This window comes from Lynx rufus, unplaced genomic scaffold, assembly GCF_022079265.1.
Source record: "Lynx rufus isolate CCGP_SWC_20201006 ecotype Redwood Valley unplaced genomic scaffold, mLynRuf1.p SCAF_9, whole genome shotgun sequence".
In the NCBI taxonomy this organism is placed as follows: domain Eukaryota; kingdom Metazoa; phylum Chordata; class Mammalia; order Carnivora; family Felidae; genus Lynx; species Lynx rufus.
Window position 1 is genome coordinate 20,093,101 of NW_025814897.1, and position 22,238 is coordinate 20,115,338.

The 22,238-nt window shown below is 45.6% G+C and overlaps 1 protein-coding gene across 3 annotated transcripts in view; it reads left to right on the plus strand.

Annotated features, from left to right (window-relative positions):
- JHY (junctional cadherin complex regulator) overlaps positions 1–22,238 on the plus strand; it is a 58,568-nt gene that overhangs the window by 29,265 nt on the left and 7,065 nt on the right. For 2 of the 3 annotated variants that reach the window (XM_047071769.1, XM_047071770.1), the window contains exons 3-5: positions 4,323–4,436; positions 9,947–10,608; positions 16,479–16,773. In XM_047071769.1, coding sequence (XP_046927725.1) covers positions 4,323–4,436; positions 9,947–10,608; positions 16,479–16,773 — 1,071 coding nt within the window. The remainder of the gene's footprint in view (positions 1–4,322; positions 4,437–9,946; positions 10,609–16,478; positions 16,774–22,238) is intronic. The other variant, XM_047071771.1, reaches the window with a different exon arrangement.

Consider the following 22,238-nt stretch of genomic DNA (forward strand, 5'->3'; position numbering starts at 1 on the left):
TAATGACATGCCATGATTGCTGTCTTTGTTGTATCTTTTCAGTAGAGAAGCAATTATAGGCCCCAATTTAACAGAATAGACATTACGCAGCTTATGATGCTCAAAATGCAATTTCATTTGATCATTTTCTCGATTTGATTGGTATTAATAGAATGGTTCACAAAAAAAAAAAAATAGCTGGCAGAGGTTGTGTCCCACTCCACTTTCAAAGAGATAACGTAGAAAGAAGCATGCTTTACTTGGTCGGAGTCTCTCGCTGGGGTGATTCAGACACGGAGTCCACCGAAACAGCGTGTGGATGGAAATATCACGCAGCTCACATTCTCTGGGGAAGGCAGCGTAGGGCAATGCATTTTTAATTTGTAAATTCTTTACCAGAGGCTGTGTAGGGGAGCCCATAACTGGTCGTCAAACCATCGATATCACCAGTGAAAAACTGAGTTAACGAAACCCAGTCCCCTTCCCAGAAGCCCAGGGAATCAAACATCCTAGTGGAGGCTCTAGGAGATCAACCCAACTTTTTCTCCCAGGCTCCAGATAACGTTTTTGTCCAAGACGTCGCTCATTTGAGGTTGGAAAAAGGATTATTTCCTTGCCTGCTTAGGCAGCCTATTTAGACTCTTAATTTTTTTCATGTTTATTTGTTTTTGAAGGAGAGACAGAACATGAGCTGGGGAGGGGCAGAGAGAGAGAGGGAGACACGGAATCCGAAGCAGGTTCCCGGCTCTCAGCTGTCAGCACAGAGCCCCACGCGGGGCTGGAACTCAAGAACTGTGAGATCATGACCTGAGCCAAAGTCGGACGCTTAACTGACTGAGCCACCAGGCGCCAACCCCCCAACTTTTTTTTTTTTTTTAAACTCTGTTGGCCTTCATTTCTCCTCCAGGAAAGAGATGATTTTACTTTTAAATGAGTGGTGTTTCCTTTTAACATCATGGCAACAAGGGATGGAAACCTTTACAGTAAGAGGAGCAAAAGCTGTAAAACCCTAATGCTTGTATAATCCCCTTGTGTTTCTTGAACCGGTGCCATGAGAGGGACGGAGACGTGGGCATCATGACACAGTGGTTCCTGACCTTGGGTGGCAGCATTCATATTTCTTAACTATCTCAGTGCAAGTTACACTGTTTCGTGGTGTTGGGAAGCTTTCCTTTCGCGGAGTAGGTAATCCTTCAAAATCTGCTGATCAGTCCCATTTGTAATCAGAAAAATCCCCATGACCCAACGGCACAAGTCGCTCCGTGTATTTGCCAGGATGGTTCGAGCATCAAGAAGTTTTGTTTTCATTTTTCTCCGTTTTCAGATCAACCTCTAAGTACAGGCGCCCTGAGGAATGAGGTTATCTTTACTGTCAGACGCTGACTTATTAATATGTAACAAATATTTCCCCCTCTTCCCTGTATTGACTCTGCATGTGTGCGGAGTACGGAGCAGCAGGAGAATGGGAACACGTGAACGCACACAACGGACCCTAAACCCCATGCTTCTTCCTGCATTACACGGCTCGCTGCTCGTCACGCTATGCAGCCCACCGGGGACAATTTAATAAAACAAGTATAAGATCCAAAACCTAAATATGAAAGTTATATCAGTTTCGAAAGGGCAAGCTCGACATTGACGAGCCATCGGGCACGGTGGCCAAAGGAACCCAAGCTGGGTAACCTGTCCCAGGACGAATGGCAAAGAAATCTCGCCACCGCGCCCGTGAATAAGAGGAGGTTTAGCAAAGGCATCACAGTCGGCTTCTATTATTTGGGGCCATCGTCTGAACGAGCCAAACAGTCTCATTTTGTTTGACTTACTCCATTATTTCAGAAGGAAGCAGGCTAGAAATTACAGGAAGATGTATTTCTGCTCTCATAGGAAGAAATTTTATAGCAACTGGGTGGCTCAGTGATGCGACAGTATGTTCACCATCCACGAAACAGGGATTAAGAGAGCTAGTGTTTTACTCCATGGGATGGTCGAGAGGACCAGGTCTCCCACAGAAAAAAAGGAATATTCTCAAGCCACCTTATGCCTTCTCGCCTCCTTAGTCCACAGAAGGTCTTTAAACCTACAGTGAGGGGCGCCTGGGTGGCGCAGTCGGTTAAGCGTCCGACTTCAGTCAGGTCACGATCTCGCGGTCCGTGAGTTCGAGCCCCGCATCGGGCTCTGGGCTGATGGCTCAGAGCCTGGAGCCTGTTTCCGATTCTGTGTCTCCCTCTCTCTCTGCCCCTCCCCCGTTCATGCTCTGTCTCTCTCTGTCCCAAAAATAAATAAACGTTGAAAAAAAAAAATTTTAAACCTACAGTGACACAGGGGTGCCTGGGTGGCTCAGTCGGTTAAGCGGCCGACTTCGGCTCAGGTCACGATCTTGCGGTCCGTGAGTTGGAGCCCCGCGTCGGGCTCTGTGCTGACAGCTCAGAGCCTGGAGCCTGTTTCAGATTCTGTGTCTCCCTCTCTCTGACCCTCCCCTGTTCATGCTCTGTCTCTCCCTGTCTCAAAAATAAATTAAAAAACATTTAAAAAAAATTTAAATAAATAAATAAATAAACCTACAGTGACACAGACGGGTGTGTGTTTATTTTGAGAGAGAGAGAGGGAGAGAGGGAGGGAGGGAGGGAGAGAGAGTATGCACATGTGCACACACATGAGCAGGAGAGAAGAGCAGAGGGGGGAGAGGGAAGGGGAGAGAATCCCAAGCAGGCTGCACACTCAGGACGGAGCCCGACCCAGGGATCGATTCCAGGACCCTGGGATCATGACCTGAGCTGAAATCAAGAGTTAGATGCTCAGGGCACCTGGGTGGCTCCGTCGGTTAAGCGTCCGACTTCAGCTCGGGTCATGATCTCACGGTCCGTGAGTTTGAGCCCTGCGTCGGGCTCTGTGCTGACAGCTCAGAGCCTGGAGCCTGTTTCCGATTCTCCCTCTCTCTCCCTCTCTCTCTGCCCCTCCCCTATCCATGCTCTATCTCTGTCTCAAAAATAAACATTAAAAAAAAAAAGAGTTGGATGCTCAACCATCTGAGCTGCGCAGGCGCCCCCTGGGGCATGTGTCTAAATAGCAAATGGATTGTGTAGAAGTACTATAGTTATACTGGATTACCTCTAGAATCTTTTACCAACATTAAGACTGTATCACTTCAGGGGCGCCTGATATCTTGTCATTCCAACATCTGACTAAAGTTGAGAACCTCACTCTCCATCATTCAAATTCGCTAAGTGCCAACATTACAAATTCTGCAAGTCAAAGATGATACTGCTCTCTATGTTTTTACGTTTTTAATTTTTTTTTAACGTTTATTCATTTTTGAGAGAGAGACAGAACATGGGCAGGGGAGGGGCAGAGAGACAGGGAGACACAGAATCTGAAGCAGGCTCCGGGCTCTGAGCTGTCAGCACAGAGCCCGACACGGGGCTCGAACCCACCAACTGTGACCCGAGCTGAAGTTGGACGCTCAACCGACTGAGCCACCCAGGCACCCCAAAGATGATATCTGTAATAAGTGAGTTACTTGAGCAAAATTGCGAAATATCAGGCTCTGGAATTAGACTATTTGGTGCTTCTACTTACTAGCTGTTGATTCTGGACAAGTTACTTAACCTGAGAGATGATAATCAGATCATCTGTTAATAGTTAATAGTTACATACCTGATCAGCTTTAATATATTATAACTGATAGAATATATGCTAAGTGCTTAGGACAGCTACTAGCGCACCATGCACATCCAATGAATATTGTTATTTCTGTTGTTGTTGTCGCTATCTTCAAGTACAGCGTTATTTCACTACGTTAGTATCTCATTTGATATACTCGACATTTGTGGCTACATTCAGTTCAGGTAACTGTTCGAAAACTGGGTCCCCTGAGTATATATCGAACATTTAAAGTACAGGGTGACTGGGTGGCTCAGTCGGTTAAGCGTCCAACTCTTGATCTCAGCTCGGGCCATGATCTCACGGTTCGGGAGTTCGAGCCCCACATCAGGGTCTGTGCTGACAGTGCAGAGCCTGCTTGCGATTGTCTCTCCCTTCTCTCTCTGCCCCTACCGCACTCTTGCTCTCTCTCTCAATAAATAACTTTTAAAAGTTTTTTAATAAAAATAAATAAATAGTTTGACCTCAAAGCACCAATTCTCACATCGTGCCTACAGGAGGAAACGTTATTTATTCCCATTTTCCTTAGGAACAATCCAGGTCCCTGAAGACCGAGATAGATCCTTGAACCGAAAGGAAAACATAGCCCTTCAGGGTCTCTTTCTAGGTTACACGGATGAGCCTCGTGGCTCTAAGACTAAGAAGAAACTTGTTAACATGCTCTCTCTGTTTTACCCTCTTAGATCTCCTACTCCATCAGTGTAACTGACAAGACGTCCATTCAGAATGCCAAAGAGACTGAAAACGCTGCCATTGATCCTGTAGACAAATGGCATCAAAGAGCCCAACAGTTAAAGGTTACTTGCTAGACTGAATTTTAAATGGGTTTCGAGGGTTACTGCTAAATATCAATAATATCCACCACTGACTTATTACTTACAGGTGTATTCTTTTTTTTTTTTTAATGTTTATTATTTTTGAGAAAGAGAGTGCGAGTGGGAGAGGCACAGAGAGGGAAACATAGGATCCAAAGCAGGCTCCAGGCTCTGAGCTGTCAGATGCTTAACCGACTGGGCCACCCAGGCACCTCTATTTACAGGTCTATTCTTTTTTTTTTTTTTAATTTTTTTTTCCAACGCTTTTTATTTATTTTTGGGACAGAGAGAGACAGAGCATGAACGGGGGAGGGGCAGAGAGAGAGGGAGACACAGAATCGGAAACAGGCTCCAGGCTCTGAGCCATCAGCCCAGAGCCTGACGCGGGGCTCGAACTCACGGACCACGAGATCGTGACCTGGCTGAAGTCGGACGCTTAACCGACTGCGCCACCCAGGCGCCCCTACAGGTCTATTCTTATGCCTGAGAATAGTTACCCACCATAGGTAAGACTGATTTCTGCCCAGATGGGCAGAATTGCAGTTGCTGGGTCGTAGGGTAGTTCTATTTTTAGTTTTTTGAGGAACCTCCATACTGTTTTCCAGAGTGGCTGCACCAGCTTGCATTCCCATCATTTATTTTATTTTTTTTGAGGTTTGTTTATTTTTGGGGGGGAGGGGGGCGGACAGAGGATCCAAAGAGGGCTCTGTGCTGACAGCAGAGAGCCCAATGTGGGGCTTGAACCCACCAACCACAAGATCATGACCTGAGCCGAAGTCAGACACTTAACCGACAGACAGAGCCACCCAGGCGGCCCAGAACTCATTTGTTTATAACCCACTCCTGAAGGAAGATAAAGAGGAGCCAAGTATCTCAAGATCGTTAGACCTAACATGGCAGCAATACGGAGTGGCCCATGGGATGCTTCCAAAGGATTTGTTCATTTCAAAAGGATTTGTTAATTCCCTGCTGCATCCTACACACCAGTCAGGCGTTCAGCATACCAATGCTGCAGGCTGCCTTTCCTTTTCCTCTTCAACTACCCAAATCTAGTGCCTTCTTTCTGGATGGAAGACCATGGAACCCGAGACATGAACATCTCAAGAAAAAGACACCGGAAACAAGGTCCCGAGACAATTTAAATTTATGTACCCTCACTTTAAAAATACTGACAACTGATGGTCGTCATAATCATTTTTTTTCTTTTTTTGATTTTTTTTAAATGTTTCTTTTTGGGAGGGGGGGGGACAGAGAGAGAGGGAGACGCAGAATCTAAAGCAGGCTCCAGGCTCCCAGCTGTCAGCCCAGAGCCCGATGCGGGGCTCGAACCCACAAACAGCGAGATCATGACCTGAGCTGAAGTCGGATGCTTAACCAACTGAGCCACCCAGACGCCCCATCATCATTATTTTCTATGGAAGCATCCTACTTGTGCCTAAGGTCTCTACTTTAAACCAACTAATCCCTCTTCACTCTACCTTTCCACATAGGTCTTGTCCTGAATCATTCTGTGCTGTCCTGTGAACGTTCCTGGGTATTCCAAATCCCAATTCCATTGTGTATCCAGAACTAGACCCAGTACTTTGCTGACTAGTGTGAGGGAGCACATTCCCAATAGCAGAAGATCCTTTCCCAGGCATGGAACAGGTCACCAATAGAAAGAAATGCAAAGTTCTCCAATTAAGTAAAGCTTCAAAAAAAAAAAAAATGAAATAGGAGATTTGCTTTCTTGCCACTCTAAAATAACTCTTGGGGCGCCTGGGTGACTCAGTCATTTAAGCGTCTGACTCTTGACTTCAGCTCAGGTCATGAGCTCACAGATCCTGAGATCAAGCCCCAGATCAGGCTCCATGGTAACATCACGGAGCCTGTTTGGGATTCTCTCTCTGTCCCCCACCCCTACCCCACTCATGTGCATGAGAGCTCTCACTCTCTCAAAAATAAACTTAAAAAAAAAAAAATAACTACTGGGACGCCTGGGTGGCTCAGTTGGTTAAGCATCCAGCTCTTGATTTTGGCTCATGATCTCATGGTTCAGGAGAGCTCTCTCCCAAAAATAAACATTTAAAAAATAATGAAATAACTCTTGACTTTCTAGGCAAAGGAAGGACAGGGTATGTAGGATCTTTGACTAGTTAATGTCAGGTTCCTTGTAATCACATCCTAAGTAACTTCCCACCTTTCCAAAGACCTATTATTTTGGTTTGGGCTCCAACACTGTCAAGACTTCTTGACGTCTTTTGTTCATCTGAACACAGAACCCTCCCTTCCTGATGCTATAAATTAGAGCCAGTTAATACGTGTGCTCTAAGTTTTCTTACTATTATCCAATGGAATTTCTAACCCAAGTTCAAAGTATTTGTGTTTCATTGTTAATAAACACAACAGACACTTCTCAACATCAGAGCTGACCCTGGAGCCCAGGCACAACCCTCAGGACGCCAGGGTCGATCGGGGTCACTAAGGACAAGAACAGCTTTTGTTTTAAAGCAGATGAACCTTTGGTTAAGACGACCATGCATCCTCCTCTCTGCTTATGGCATAGCAACAGGAAAGCCGCCAAAGAGAAACAGCCAGACGCTGCCTTTTGCGGGGTTGGGGGCAAACTACCCTTGGATGGCACGGTATGAACAAACGTTAATAACGAAGCGCGGATCTTACTAAGAAATCATCCTCCCAGCGTGAGGCATCAGGATTCCCCGACGCAAACGCTGTTCCAATGGACAAGGGTGTGTGTGGGCCAGGGAACCCTAGTGCCATTAAGCCGTTATTCTGAGTGCATGTGGCATGGACCGGTTGTGAGTGTTGGTAACAAAAGAACCCCGTTGAGAGCAGGATAAAATAGAGGATTTCAGCGCTGATGGAGATTAAATAGCCTGAGAATGGCTTTGTATGTTACCTTGAGGGAACTCAGGTCTTGTGACCTAAAAAGTGACACCTGGCATCTCAATTGTAGGGAAATAAATCTTCAGGAAACCACACAGCTCAAGTAGCCTGCTCACAAGGTGAGAGAAATCACAGCAAACCCGTAAATGTCTTCCCTTCTGGGGACTGAAATGCCATCTCTGGGCACTTACGCTCACGTGAATAGCGGATTTAACACTCGAGACAACTGAAGTTTCCTCAAATGAGGAGTCCTCCGCCTTGTTGACAAAGCCCCCTAAGAAGAGTACTACTGTAATCTGAATCGTCAGCAGCAAAGGTGGGACATGATTAAAACCAAGTGGTAACCCAAGATTTTGGGTCTGGGACCCCAGAGAAAGAATTCTTGGTAGCTTTATCCCCCCCCCCCTTTGTCGGTGGGAATGAGGAGGGAGGGCTAGGATGGCAGCAGAAAGAATTCCTGTTCGCTTATTTTTCTAGCAATTAAAAGGCTGGACAAGTTTCTTTTTAATTGTTTATTTATTTTGAGAGAGGAAGAGAGCCGGAGATAGAGTGTGAGCCAGGGAGGGGCAGAGAGAGAGAGGGACGATCCCAAACAGGCTCCTCACTATCAGCACAGAGCCCCACGCAGGGCTCGATCTCACTCGCGACTGTGAGATCATGACCTGAGCTGAAATCACGAGTCAGACGCTTAACCGACCGAGCCACCCAGGCGCCCCAGAACAGATACTCTTCTATATGACACTATCAGCATCAATAAATATTTAGAGATCACAGCAAAGGGGATTTTTCTTTTTTGCCTTCATAAACACGGATGACAGGCATGAAAAGAGCCACCGTGTTTCGTTAACACACTGATACGACTGTAAAATAGCCGTTTTCTTCTGGGTCCACTTTAAGGAAGGATGCTCTTGGATTATCTATTTGCAGAGCCTCTGTACCCACATTTCTCCCGTGCAGCTCCATATACCACATGGAAGGAAAACTGTTTTTCTTTAATGTTTATTTTTGAGAGGGGATAGGCAGAGGGTGTGGGGGGGGGGGGGGAGACACAGAATCCGAAGCAGGCTCCAGGCTCTGAGCGGTCAGCACCGAGCCCGATGCAGGGCTCAAACTCATGAACCACGAGATCATAACCTGAGCCGAAGTCAGATGCTTAACCAACTGAGCCACCCAGGTGCCCCTTTCTTAACTGAAATACAAAAAAAAAAAAAAAAAAAAGGAAGTTTTTCTTTTTTCGAGTACCAAAGGTAAAAATGTAAAGTTTAGACGAGCTAATCAGAGCCTGGCCAATCTTCCAGAAAGTCAAATTCTGAGGAGAACATAGTCTAAATTTCAGATAAGCCATTCTCACTTAAAAATCTGACAATGCAAAGTAATATTGTATATTACTGTGTTAAATTTAACAGTCTCGACCTAATCATTATAAGGAGACTTCATTAGAAATAGAATGCCATCTATTATTACAGAGAACAGGATGTCCTAGTAATTCTACCAGAAAAGTGAAAAAAAAGTTGAACTCGCTGCAATAATTTAATCATTGTTCATAGCAAGCTTAAACAATCTGAGCAAAAAAAAAAAAAAAAAAAAGGTGTTTCCCCCCCTCGAGTGATCCAGGTAACTTGGATTTTTCAATTAACATTGCATAGATACAGGCCATAGAGATTTTTTAGTAGGTGTTCAGAAAGGAAAAAATATGGCACAGGTATATTCCACACTGATGCATATGGTCTTTACTATTTTTACTAAGCATTTAATCATTCTTTTCCAAAGGCCTCTTAACTCTGCTAGTTTTTCACAAAGTAATGAGTGCTTTATTCCTTGGAAAAGATTTCTAAATGGCTTAGCACAATATAGTTACATAGTGTATCTATTATACCAGGAGTACATTTTGTTGTTACAAGACTTTGAAAAGCATAAAGACCTTTCTGAAATTGAAATATTTCCCCCAGATGTTTGATTGCCTAAGTACAGGCTATATTAAGGAACTGAAGCAAAACAACCCTTGTGGTTTCACGGATGTCCTATCACAGTGCAGACTCTTTTATAATCCTCTGAATAAAATCTAATTTGTTTCATCTGGTGAAGAGGTCATTTCTAGCTTCTGACCCATATGAGTAAGAAGATCTGATCATCTAAATTGTATCTCCTATTAGATTTGTACCTGGTTGGTAAGCAGATCACTGATGTCCCTTCTGGTTAAGATGTTTAAAAATATTCGTCTTGGTTAGAATAAACTTGCATATTTTGGTATAGATTTGCACCTTCTTTGTAATGCAGCCCTGTAGAGGTAAAGCCCCTTCCCCTCCCCACCCTGTGGTGATACATCGTTTTACATTTGAAGTCAAAGACTAGTCCTGAATATAAAGCGCATTCTAAGCTCTCTTCTTCTTTCTAGAAAATTCATAATCTGAAATTGCCAAGAGGAATTACTCAATCACTCTCATATCCTGAAATTAGGAAAGGTTCCCCCCTCCCCCCATTCATAATCTCCTTTCGATTCTGGGGTCACTTTCCAGAAGTCTTAACCGGCAATTTGGAAAATACTAATATAAATTGTGAAGCATGCTGATCATTTAGCTTTACGTTAACCAAAGGTCTCTTTTTAGAATCACCAAGAACACTGGTCTCAATGTGAAAGTGCAAAATCAAACAACCTACTGAGACGTCAATCTTCTGAAACCACCAACGGTCAGCAGCCTTCCAGAAAACCAGCCAAGCGCCGCATCCGGAAACAGCACCAACGCCAGCGTGGCCTGAAGTCTTTGGTGACTGAGGAGCTGGCTGTCTGTCAGGGAAACCAGAATAGCACTCCCAGACAGCAACCAAACGAGAATAAGCCCACTGATCCTTCAATAAAGCACGAAACAACTGTAATCACGAATGCCCCGAATGATGATTTACAAGACTCAAGTGCACTTAGGAGCGGGGATCCCAAAGTAACCTCCAACAAACTTGGCCCAGCACAGCAGGCTTCTGATAAGGCATCGTATAACAACTCTACTGGGTATCAGTCAGTGACGGATGTTCACAAACAAAGAGGACACGAAGGCCAAGACGAGAAAAGACCGTCACACCAGCAGCCACACATCCACACTCTTTCCAATGTGGGCTTGAACCACCTAAACGAGCTTAGTAAGAGACAAGTGCCCCTGAGCCAGAAAGGCTCACAGTCTGTTCCTACAGTAAATGTTAATGGATCAACCACAAATAAGAAGCAACCCAAGCAGATTTACACAGAGACGAAATATAAGAACTTAGAAATATTATGGTAAGAATTCCCTTTTCCCAACTTTTTCCTAGAGGAGCTATGAGAGACCACTGGAGACAGGAGAAGGCGTGGGTCATGGGGACGGTCAAGGGAGAGGAAAACATCGCCTAGCAATGTCCTTGGCTCTGATTTCTGCCTCACATAGCCCACTTTCGAGGTATTTCTTTTCTTCTTCCCAGTCTCCTCTACTTTTCCCACTGTAGTTAAGCCAGAGATTGGAGGGATGGGAGGAGAGAGAAGGACCCGGTGGGGGGGAAAAAAAATCAGTATATTTTGAGGGTTACAAGTAATGTTTGGAGGAAACTGTCTCCAACATGGTTATCCTAAGGAAATATAGGTATGCCCCCAAATACCATCATTTACCAAAATGACAACAATAATCCAACAATAAGGAAATGTTTAGGTAAATGATGGTATTTAATGTCACGCAACCATTAAAAAACTTTGGTTATAAAGAAGCACTTCTAGGGGCGCCTGGGTGGCTCAGACGGTTAAGGGTCCAACTTCGGCTCAGGTCATGATCTTGCAGTCTGTGGGTTCGAGCCCCACCTCGGGCTCTGTGCTGACAGGTCAGAGCCCTGGAGCCTGCTTCGGATTCTGTGTCTCCCTCTCTGTCTGCCCCTCCCCCCGCTCGTGCTCTTTCTCAAAAATAAACATTAAAAAAACCTACTTTAAAGAAATACTTCTATAAAAAGCAAACAGTAAGGTGCAAATTTACACCTAAGGAGTAGGAGCTCTACTATGCAGAAATAGGCACCAACGAGGAAAAACGCATCAAAATGTCCATAGCCATTATTTCTGGCAAGAGAAATTGGACTTATTTTTAATGTCCTGTGCATACTTTCTGAATCTGAATTGTTCAAGTTCCCTGCGGTGTAGATGTATTGCTTCCATCGTCAGACCAAAAAAAAAAAAAAGTTATTTTTAAACTCACATCAGGGGACGTGTGCCGATGTCATTCAATCGAATGTGTATATTACACACCAGATATGCACTAAATCCAGTGCTAAAATGCTATATAGAAGGTTCAAAAGTAGTGTGATGCCTGGGTGCCTTCAAGGAGCTTACTTTCAAAGTAGGTAGACAATTTTGCATGTCTGAAGTAAGAAGACATCTCAGTGCTTCACCTGGAGGTATGGAACAGTCAATAAAATTCAGAACTGGCTTCCTAGAAGAGATCGTGATAGGTAGCAGGCATCCCTGTCTTTTTTCCTGACTTTAGAGGGAGCGCTTCTAACATTCATACCATTAAACATATTTAACTTTTGCTAGACAGGGAGGGGAGACAGGAAATGTCTCCTATTCCTGTTGCCAAGAGCTTTTATCACAAATGGATACTTAATTTTATCAAAGACTTGTCCTGCATCAGTTGAAAATTTTTCTCTTTAAATCCTTTAAGGTAGTTAAATATATTAACAGATTTCCTTTTAAGTTATTTTTATTTTTATCGGAGAGAGACAAAGAGAGCATGAGTAGGGGAGGGGCAGAGACAGGGAGAGGCTCTGTGTATGGTCAGCATGGGGCTTGAACCCACAAAACCACAAGATCATGACCTGAGCCAAAATCAGGAGTCGGTCACTCAACTGACTGAGCCACCGAAGGTGCCCCTATTAATAGATTTCCTAATGTGACATCATCCTTTTATTCCTAGGATTAACCTAACTTCTCACATTGTATTTTTAATATGTTGCTTAATTTTTTAACACTATTTAGGATTTAACATTCACATGCGTGAAGTGAGGTTGGCTTAAAATTTTCCTATCTGCCACTAGCCTTATCTGAATGGGTTATCAAGACTATACCAACCTTATAAAACTAGTTGCAGAGTATTCCCCCTTTCTCCATCCTCTAGACACTTGATATACAATTGGAATTCTCTATTACTTGAAGTTTCATAGAATTTTCCTATAAAACCATTTAGATCACATGTATTTTTTGTTTGGCTTTGTTCGGTTTGTGGGCAGATTTTCAACTTTAATCTACTTATGTTTACTGTAATAATCATATTTGGATTTATTTCTATCATCGTAATTTGTCCTATCACCCTGTTTCTATCCTTTGTGTGTGTGTGTCTGTGTCTTTTATTGAATAGAATTGTTACTTTTTCCCCTGACTTGGAAATACGCTTTGTCTATTTTGAGTATAGTTGACGCACAATGTTAGTTTCGGCTGCACAACTAGTGATCTGACAAGTTTATACGTTATGCTACGTTCACAAGTGTAACTGCCCTCTGTCCCATCACATTGCTATTACACTATCATTGACTGTATTCCTTATGCAATGACTTTTATTCCTGTGGCTTATGCATTCCATAACTGGAAGCCTTGTATCTCCCTCTCTCCATCACCCACTTTGCCCAACGCCCTACCTCCTACCCTCCGGCAACTGTCAGTTTGTTCTCCGTATTTACAGGACTGATTCTGCTTTTTAGAGTTTATAGATTTCATTTATGAGTGGAATCCTATGGTATTTGACTCAGACTTCATTCACTTAGCATAATACCCTCTAGATTCACCCAACTTAGGTTTTTGAAAAACTTACTTAGCCAGGCAAAATATTTCTGTTCTCTTCCAGAGCATATTCAGAATCGCTGGATTGTTTTAATCCAATCGCCCTTTGAGTCACGCATCATCCTCCAGCATCTTTTGTAGTTCCTAGGTCTCCAAAAGTTACGGCTTCTTGTAGAGAGTGTTTCAAATTTAACTGTTTATTAATGTCTCTGCCTCACCATTTTTCTTCCATTTGACTCTTTCTTCCTGAGGTAGATCTTTTGGAAAGGTTTTCAGCAAGGGTAGGTCACTGCTAAATCTACCTGAAGGACCTTTACTCTCTATCTTGAGTTATAGTTCAACCTGGTAAAGAGCTGGAAAACATTTTCCTATCTCCTGGTTTCTGTTTCTTTGAAAAGTTTTTGTCAATATAATTATCATTCCTTTTGTTTTTCTCTTTTAAGGCTTCCCCCTTTGTTTTTGGTATTCTGAGGTTTCCCTGTGTTAGGTCTCGATATGAAGTGGGTTTTTTTTTTTAATTTTTTTTTTAACGTTTATTTATTTTTGAGACAGAGAGAGACAGAGCATGAGCGGGGGAGGGTCAGAAAGAGAGGGAGACACAGAATCTGAAACAGGCTCCAGGCTCTGAGCACTCAGCCCAGAGCCCAACGCGGGGCTCGAACTCCCGGACTGCAAGATCGTGACCTTAGCCGAAGTCGGACGCTTAACCGACTGAGCCACCCAGGCGCCCCTCAATATGAAGTTTTTAATCCTGCTTGTGATTCCTAAGTTTGAGGATTCATCGCTTTCATAAATTCCATAAAAACTACCATCCATCTCCCCTTTGATTATTATGTACTATTTCCTATGAATATTTCCTGTCTCAGGAAATAGTTACTGTTTTCCCTCCGGGAACACCAAATACATGCATACTAGATTCTGTTATTCTCGCCTCTGGGTCTCTTTAACGGTTTCTTATTTCATCTTTTATCTGTGCTTGAGAAATTTCCTCCCACCAGTTTCCCAATGCACTAACTTTCTTCAGCTGAGTCTAGTATGCACTTTAATCAAAATTTAGTAAATTTCAATAGTGGTATTTTTCATGTCTAGAATTTTTATTCAGTTCTGATTAAAACTTTTTTTTTTCCCCAAAATCGGTTTCTCAGGGTTTTGATTTCTTCTCTCAGGTCTTTAAAATCTTGGGGCGCCTGGGTGGCTTGGTTGGTTAAGTGTCCGACTTCGGCTCAAATCATGATCTCACAGTCCGTGAGTTCGAGCCCCACGTCGGGCTCTGTGCTGACAGCTCAGAGCCTGGGGCCTGTTTTGGATTCTGTGTCTCCCTCTCTGACCCTCCCCTGTTCATGCTCTGCCTCTCTCTGTCTCAAAAAAATAAATAAACGTTAAAAAAAATTTTTTTTTTAAATAAAATCTTCAAACATGCTTCAGAATGCTATCTAGGGGCTCCTGGGTGGCTCAGTGAGTTGAGAATAAAAATCCTGGGGTCACCAGCCCTGTGTCAGGCTCCTGAAGCCTGCTTAAGATCCTCTCTCTCCAGGGTGCCTGCCCAGCTCAGTCGAGTAAGGGTCTGACTTCGGTTCAGGTCACGATCTCACCTTTTGTGAGTTTGTGCCCCACATCGGGCTCTCTGCTGTCAGTGCACAGAGCCTGCTTTGGATCCTATGTCCCCCTCTCTGTCTCTGACTCTCCCCCACTCATACGTGTTTTCTTTCTTTCAGAAATAAAGATTAATATTGAAAAAAAGATGAGCACTGGGTGTTGTACGGAAACCAATTTGACAATATTTAAAAAGATAAATAATTAAGAAATTAAATTTAAAAAAAAAAGATTCTCTCCCCCTCTGCCCCCTTCCCAGCTCACTCTCTAAGACGTAAAAATTTTTTAAAATGTTAAAATTCTATTATCAGAAGTTCGTAGAAATCCATCACTGTTTCTTGTGCGTGTGCATGTGCGCCTGTGGACTCTTCTACTTAGTGGATTATTTCCTCATATATTCTAGGATTTGGGATTGTGAATGTATGCTTGGCTATCTTGTCCAAAGACACGTAGGCAGGCTAGAGAAGGAGGTTATCCCTCCAGAGAATTTTTTTTTTTAATGTTTATGAGAGAGAGAGAGAGAGAGAGAGAGAGAGAGAGAGAGAGAATGAGAGTGGGGAAGGGACAAAGCGAAAGAGAGGGAGACACAGAATCCGAAGCAGGCTCCAGTCTTCGAGCTGCCAGCACAGAGCCCGACGCGGGGCTCGAACTCAGAAACTGTGAGATCATAACCGGAGGTGAAGCCGGACACTCACCAACTGAGCCACCCAGGCACCCCAGAGAACTTTTATATTTGGTTCTGCCAGATACAACAGGGAGAGCCCTCTTCTAGGATCATTTTTAGGTTAATTTTTTTGGTGCTGGAATCCACACTTGTGTGGAGAAGGTAAATTTGAACCCCAAAAGCTGTCCCGTGGAAATTCACAAGGAATTTTTTCTCCACTTGAGAGCTTAGATCAAGACAAACAGGCTTGCTTTGCAGATTCTCAAGGCTGGTGACTTTCACTAACCCAACTTTTTCTTGAAGACGTAGCTCTCCAAGGCCTGTATGCGGGCGTCTCCCTTGATTCCCCATGCCACACGGGGCCAAGATTTCACATATCCTACACCAGCGTTAAGTGTTAACACTCAAGCCCAGGGGCGCCTGGGGGGCTCAGTCGGTTGAGCGTCCAACTTCCGCTCAGGTCATGATCTCACAGCTCGCGACTTGGAGCCCCGCATCAGGCTCTGTGCTGACAGCTTGGAGCCTGGAGCCTGCTTCCCATTCTGTGCCTCCCTCTCTCTGCCCCCAACCCACTCGCATCCTGTCTCTCTCTCAAAAATAAACATTAAAAAAAAAACAAAACTCAAGCCCATAGGTGCAAAACTCCCACCAAGAAAGCCATAGCTTTAGCTTATCCAAAATCTGCTTTACTTTTAGTTCCTTTTTTTGTGTGTGGTCTTGAAGTTTCCCTGTCTCTCTTATAAATTCTACTATGTATTCACTAAAAAGATGTTTGTTCCAATTTAACCCAACATTTCCAGGCATGTTATAGTGGGAAGGTCTTTGACGTTTCCAAGGGGCGTCTGTTGTTTTTGTTTTTCGATTTCGAATTCACTAAATGCAAGTCCTCAAACAAGAGCTAAACTACCCTAAAGAAAAACTAGGAGGATTTTAAGAGGTTAATGTATTTATGCAAAGATTCAGCTGAAGGTCATGAGTTTGATTTGGAGAGCGATGAATACCTCAAGTTCAAAAAGACTTTTCTGCTAAACGTCCTATATACCCAGGTATCATTAACAGATTTGTGGGTTGTGTTTTTGTTTTTGTTTTTCTCCCCATTCAGGAAATTCCATTCTCCCTCTGACAGCCAGCCTGTCAGAGCTTCTCCGGACTCACGGCTCGCTCAGATCATGGAGCACCATCAGCAGGCCTTAAAGCAGCTGACCGAGGTGCAGCCTAACGAAGGGGCCTCGCCCAGCGTCACATTTCCACCTATCTTGTCCAGGGTAGAAAGCGAATCCCAACTCAGCGCGGAGACAAGCCAAAGAAACCAAGTGAAAGTGGGTCGGAGCAACTCCGAAGGCTATCTGTTTCAGCTGGAAAAAGGAAAAAAGCACAGGAAAAGCAGCAGCACCAAGGTAATAAAAGCATTTTTACCAAATAACCTTTCAATTCTGGTAACGCGGGTGGGCATGGCCATTCCCTTACGCCCAGCCCCGAAACAGGTCCTTCCGGGTGGGCCCAAGTCCTGAGGCGTTTCCTGATCTCATCCGTCCCTGGCTGCCGCCTGAGATGTCCCTACTTTGTGCCTCATCTCTGGGAAGGGTGCACCTTCGCGGAGAAGCGAGAGTCCTCCTTCTAGCCCCAGGTTAGACGTCACACGCTTGGGTTCCTCACACCCCATTTCAACCCCTAGCCTAGGCTGAGTCTCTCCACACGGGCTCGTATTTGAAAAGAGGAGACAAAGTAGGGCGGAGGGAGTCTGTCACTGCATTCTACCCGCTCCATCCCGCTGTCCCTCCACCCCGGGGAACAATTCTTGTCCTAATCCCCCCCCCAGCTCCTGCACCCCAAGACCCAGGACCAACCAGTGACTGGGCTTCCCTCAGCAACACTGGCTCATCTCTTCTGAGTTCTTTGTAAGAGTCACCATTATGAGCACCTTTGCTCCATTTAAATCTTTCGCATCCAGTCTGTAGAGATAAATAAGCGGAAAAGGGGCAGAGGGGGGATTCCTAGTGGAGTCTTTCCAGGAGAACCTGAAGGAACGTTGAAGGAGTCTTTTTATGTCCTGTGCATTTCTCCACTGTTGCAAGTAATAAAAACCCCTCAGGAAAGTCACTGGCTTCGAATGTCAAGTGGTCAGGAAACAACTGGAAAGTGCATTCCGGTTTACAGGGCAACAGGGCAAGACCCAGTGGGAAGCAATATGGGAATGTGGTGACTGGGTTCCCGAGGAATAGACTCTGAAGTGGAGATTCCTTGCAAGAGGCTTACTGACGAGTGCTTCTAGAACCACCCCTGTAAGGGGGTGGGGGGTGGGGGGACAGGGCTGTCTGAGGGAGAGTGTGTGCCCATGACACAGGGGCGGCAAGAAGCCTCCGAGAGGCCCAAAGGGACTCTGAAGTTGGGATGGCCCTTTAAAGGTACAGGACCCACATGGACCCGCCATTGGCTACTGACTGTCCCTGGGGAAGGGCTGTAACTTTGGGTACCACAGCGCCATCTGGCTGAGGGCAGTTCTTAGGGAGGGACCCAACTGTGAGCCACAGCAGACAACACTCCCAGCAAGTGGGGGAATGAGTGCCTCGGTCTAGAGGGACCCTCCCTAGAAGGCAGTTTAGGGCATCAACCTTAGCTCAGTTCCACATAGGTGTCGAATTCCTATTAGGAACAGTGGTAGGTGCCAGGGTGTAAAGAAAATGAGCCACGGCCCCTCCTCGTGTAGACACACATGAAAATGGCTTCAGTATAATGTTGCACATAAAAAAAAAAAAGAAAGGAAAGAAAAGAAAAAAGAGGTATGTGTGGGCTGCACTGAGGAGCACCAAGGAGTTTGGGGGGAGGGTGGCGGGGTTAAGCAGAGCTTCGGAGGATAATTCTGAGCCAAGTTTTATTTTCTTTTCGGGTTCGTTTATTTTGAGAGGGACAGAGGGAGGAGGGAGAGAGAATCCCATCCACACTGCAAGCACAGAGCCCGACGTGAGGCTCGAACTCACAAACCGGGAGATCGTGACCCTGAGCTGAAACCAAGAGTTGGATGCTTCACCGACTGGTTAAGTGCCACCCAAGCTCCCCCGAGCGGAGTTTTAGATGATCAACAGTGAATAAGAAAAGACAGAGAGCATTCCAAGCAAAGGGACCGGCCTGAGCAGCTATTATGAAGCTGGAGACACCGCGATGCATGCTGGGAACTGCCAGCACGTCAGTGTTGCTGTCCCCGAAACAGGGAGCACGGGGTGTGGACGGAAGCAGGTGGAGCAGTAGGTAGGGGCCAGGTCTCACAGGAGCCTGCTTATCATATGGAGAAGGACTTTATGCATATTTAAGAGAAGAAAAGAAAGATCTGCTTGGGGCAAAGACGTCAGCGGTTGATGGGTAGGAAACAGCCCAGCCAGCTCCTTACAGCTGCCACCTTGGAGGCCTGTCTACCTCAGGACTCTAGCCCCCCTCATAACCCTGGCGTCCCTGCCTCAGCTCCCTCGCGCACCCCCACCCCGCGGCTCCTTGGACTCCTTGTTCTGACCCTACTCCCTCTTAGCCTCGGTTCTGCAGGGGGTCCCTAATCCCTGCCCAGGCCATGGGAACCACAATCAGTGGCTTGGAGCTGGGAAAAGCCCCAGTCTCCCTGTAAATAAGGAGCAGCGTGTTTCTGGGATCCCAAGTTCCTTCTTTTTCTACAGAAACATCATTACGTGGTAGTTAGGTTCTGCGGTAGGATTAGCGCTGTTCTCAAGTCCTTCGTAAATAGAAGGGGTCTTGCAGGCCAGACTAGGAAGGCAGACACCACGCAGGCTATTATGTCTAAAGAGAAATCCATTCAGAGCTTTGGAACCAGCACATTCTCAGGGTGAGGAGGGCCTGCTGACTCGAGGGTTGATAGGTTACCAACGGCCTGAGCCATAGCTCCAACACACTCCTCAGAAGAGGATCTTCTGCGTTAGGTTTCTTGCCAACTAGGGGTTGTTGTTAAAAATGCAAGCTTTTAGGGACACCCGGGTGGCTCTGTTGGTTAAGCATCTGGCTCTTGGTTTCAGCTCAGGTCATGAGCTCACAGTTCCTGGGTTCAAGTGCCGTGTTGGGCTCTGTGGTGAGTGTGGACCCTGCTTGAGAATCAATCTCTCTCTCTCTCTCTCTCTCTCTCTCTCTCTCTCTCTCTCTGCCCCTCTCCCATTTGCATGCATGCGCTCTCAAAATAATTTGTTTTTAAATGCAAGCTTTAAACACAGTTCTTATTATTTAGAGAGAGAAAGAGCATGAGGTGGGGAGAGGGGCGGAGGTGGGGAGAGGGGCGGAGAAGGAGGAGCGGAGAAGGAGGGAGAAAGAGATTTTCAAGCAAGGTTTACACTCTCCACAGAGCCCAAGGGCTCAATCCCATGATCCTGGAATCCTGACCTGAGCTGAAATCAAGAGTCAGATGCTCAACTGACTGAGCCACCCAGGCGCCCCTGGACTCCGTTCTTAGTGAGCAGGGTTAAGTGGAAGTCAGACTCAGCCATTCCCAATTTCTCAGCTCTCTTAATACCGGTGTCCCTTGGGCAAGTCAGTAAGTCACCTGAGCCCATTTCCTCACATGCACAATCAGAAATCATTCCTTCTTTTTGCAGATTCGGTGTGATAATTACATGAAACAATGTATTAAACCTTAGCTTAGGGGCATCCGGGTGGCTCAGTCGGTTGAGTGTCAGACTCTTGGTTTTGGCCCAGGTCACGATCTCACGATTTGTGAGTTCAAGCCCCGCATCAGGCTCTGCTCCGACAGACAGAAGCCTGCTTGGGATTCTCTCCCTGCCCCTCCCCTGCTCACGCACGCTCTCTCAAAAATAAACTTTAAAATCTGGAAAAAAAAAAAAAAAACCAACACCTTATCTCCGTCCCTAGTGAGGACTAGACCATCAAATCAATTAGTTGCCTTTTCCTTCTTCCTTCTCTCAGTAACCTAAATTCAGGTCTTACAGAGGAGAGGGGGAGGAAAGTACCTCTGTGACAGTGTGTGTCCCCAGCAGTCTGAGAGCATGGGAGGGTAGGGAAGAGGAAGGAAAAAGAACTTTCAGTTACTGCCGCCCAAACCCTCTTTCCAAGTCAGAGAAGCCCTTCCCTTCCTGCTTTCTTTCAGGAATGTTACCATCCACCCGTATCCATTTTCTCGCTCCAACACCTTCAACCTACATCTGACAAATGCACAGAAGCGCCCTTTGTCCTTTAAGCTACTCCAGAAGCTCAAATGATTTCGAACAGAGCTATTTGTGTAGGACAGCAGGTAGCCGGGGCACCAGACGGGGGGAATCATTATCCGGGTCATGCCCATTTGCTAGTCACAGCAAATCTTGTGGTTTCCAAGGGAATCGACTCAAAGCACATTAAAAATGTGAGGGCCCACGCACCGTTCCCCTTCCCCTGGCAGTTCTGAGGGGACTGACTGATGAACACGAAGCATCGTCCGTGCTGTTAAAGCCAGACGTCAGGCAGCAAGAGACTGACGCAGCGCCCGGGACGACAAACAGCATAAAAGTATCTATCTCAACCCACCACAAAAACCACTGCTTACAGGGTTCTCCCGCAGCCGAGCTGCAGTAATTAACTCGTGTGTTTGTTGTCACAGACAATCTGGGTATTGCTGCTTGACTGCTTTTAAGGAGAGGTTTATTTGGATTAAATTTCGCAACCACAGAGCAAATTCCCTTCGCTTGCTGTTCTCTCCAGTATCTGAGGCATTGTTTTTCATTGTCCCGCTTTTGAGTAGCCTTCCCCTGCTTATACGTCTGAGGAATGTTCTGGAGAAAAGCCCCGCCGTGTCCCCCACAGCAGGGTACAGCGTTTCAGAGTTGAAACAGGTCCTCGCCAGACAGTCAAGGTCATTTTCAATTCGAGCACACTTCGCCCCAAGTTTACAAGAAAACATCACTCTTCTAGCTTGTGAAGGGTGATTAATTACCGGCAGGAATATGCCATCAGGACAGTCCCGTGCCATCTTCTGCTAAAGGGGCCATCAACAGTGAACAGCAGTTCAGACGGGTGGGTCTGGTCTTTGCCATCATCAGGCAGGGCCAGTGATGGCTGAGGTCAGCTTGGGCACATCTTAGGCAAAGACTAGCAGCGAACCCCATCAGGGGCGTATTGAGAACAGGACTGTATTCCCCCCCCACCCACCCCGTGTTTGGAGACCTAACAGGGCGATCATTGTTGATTTAATTTTCAGGGTGTGGGGAGGGGGGGGGATGCTATTGTGACCTTTTAGTCTTGTAACAGCCAAGGAGAACTAAATCAAAGTAAATTCTGAGGATTATTTTACTTATAAAAGCCTTTTGAAGAGACAGAAAGCAGATTAGTCGTTGCCTAGTGCTGGAGGTGGGGGGCCGGGGTGGGGGGCGGGGAGGAGCGGCTGCTAATGGGTACAACTTCAAATGGGGGAGTTCTGTGGTATGCAAAGTCAATTTCAGTAAAGCTGTTAGGAAGATTTCTGATGGAAAGAGATCAAATGGAATTACAGCACTGAGCGGCAATCAAGATTACTTGAGGCAAACTTAAGCAAATCTAGGATTTTTCATCGCCAGTCACCCAGAGCAAACTTCGTTACGGAGCATGCTCTCTCCCCCTTGAGAAAGGTCTCTGGCTAGAAGCAGCCCGATCCGGAAAAGGAGTTTGGAGCATTTGGATTCCCCCTCCCCTCCGGGCCACACTCTTTACTCTGTAAATAGGTAATGCTAGTCCCTCCGTGTTCTGTTTTTCAAGGACAGCCAAGATGTAGATTCTGGTTATTCGAGGGGATAGTAAAAACTGGGGGAACCCGGGAGCAGGGAGCTATCATTCACGCTTCACAATGTATCTTTTTAGGGAGTCCGTGCAATGATTACAGTTAAGCTGCTTCACATTAAGTTTGTGA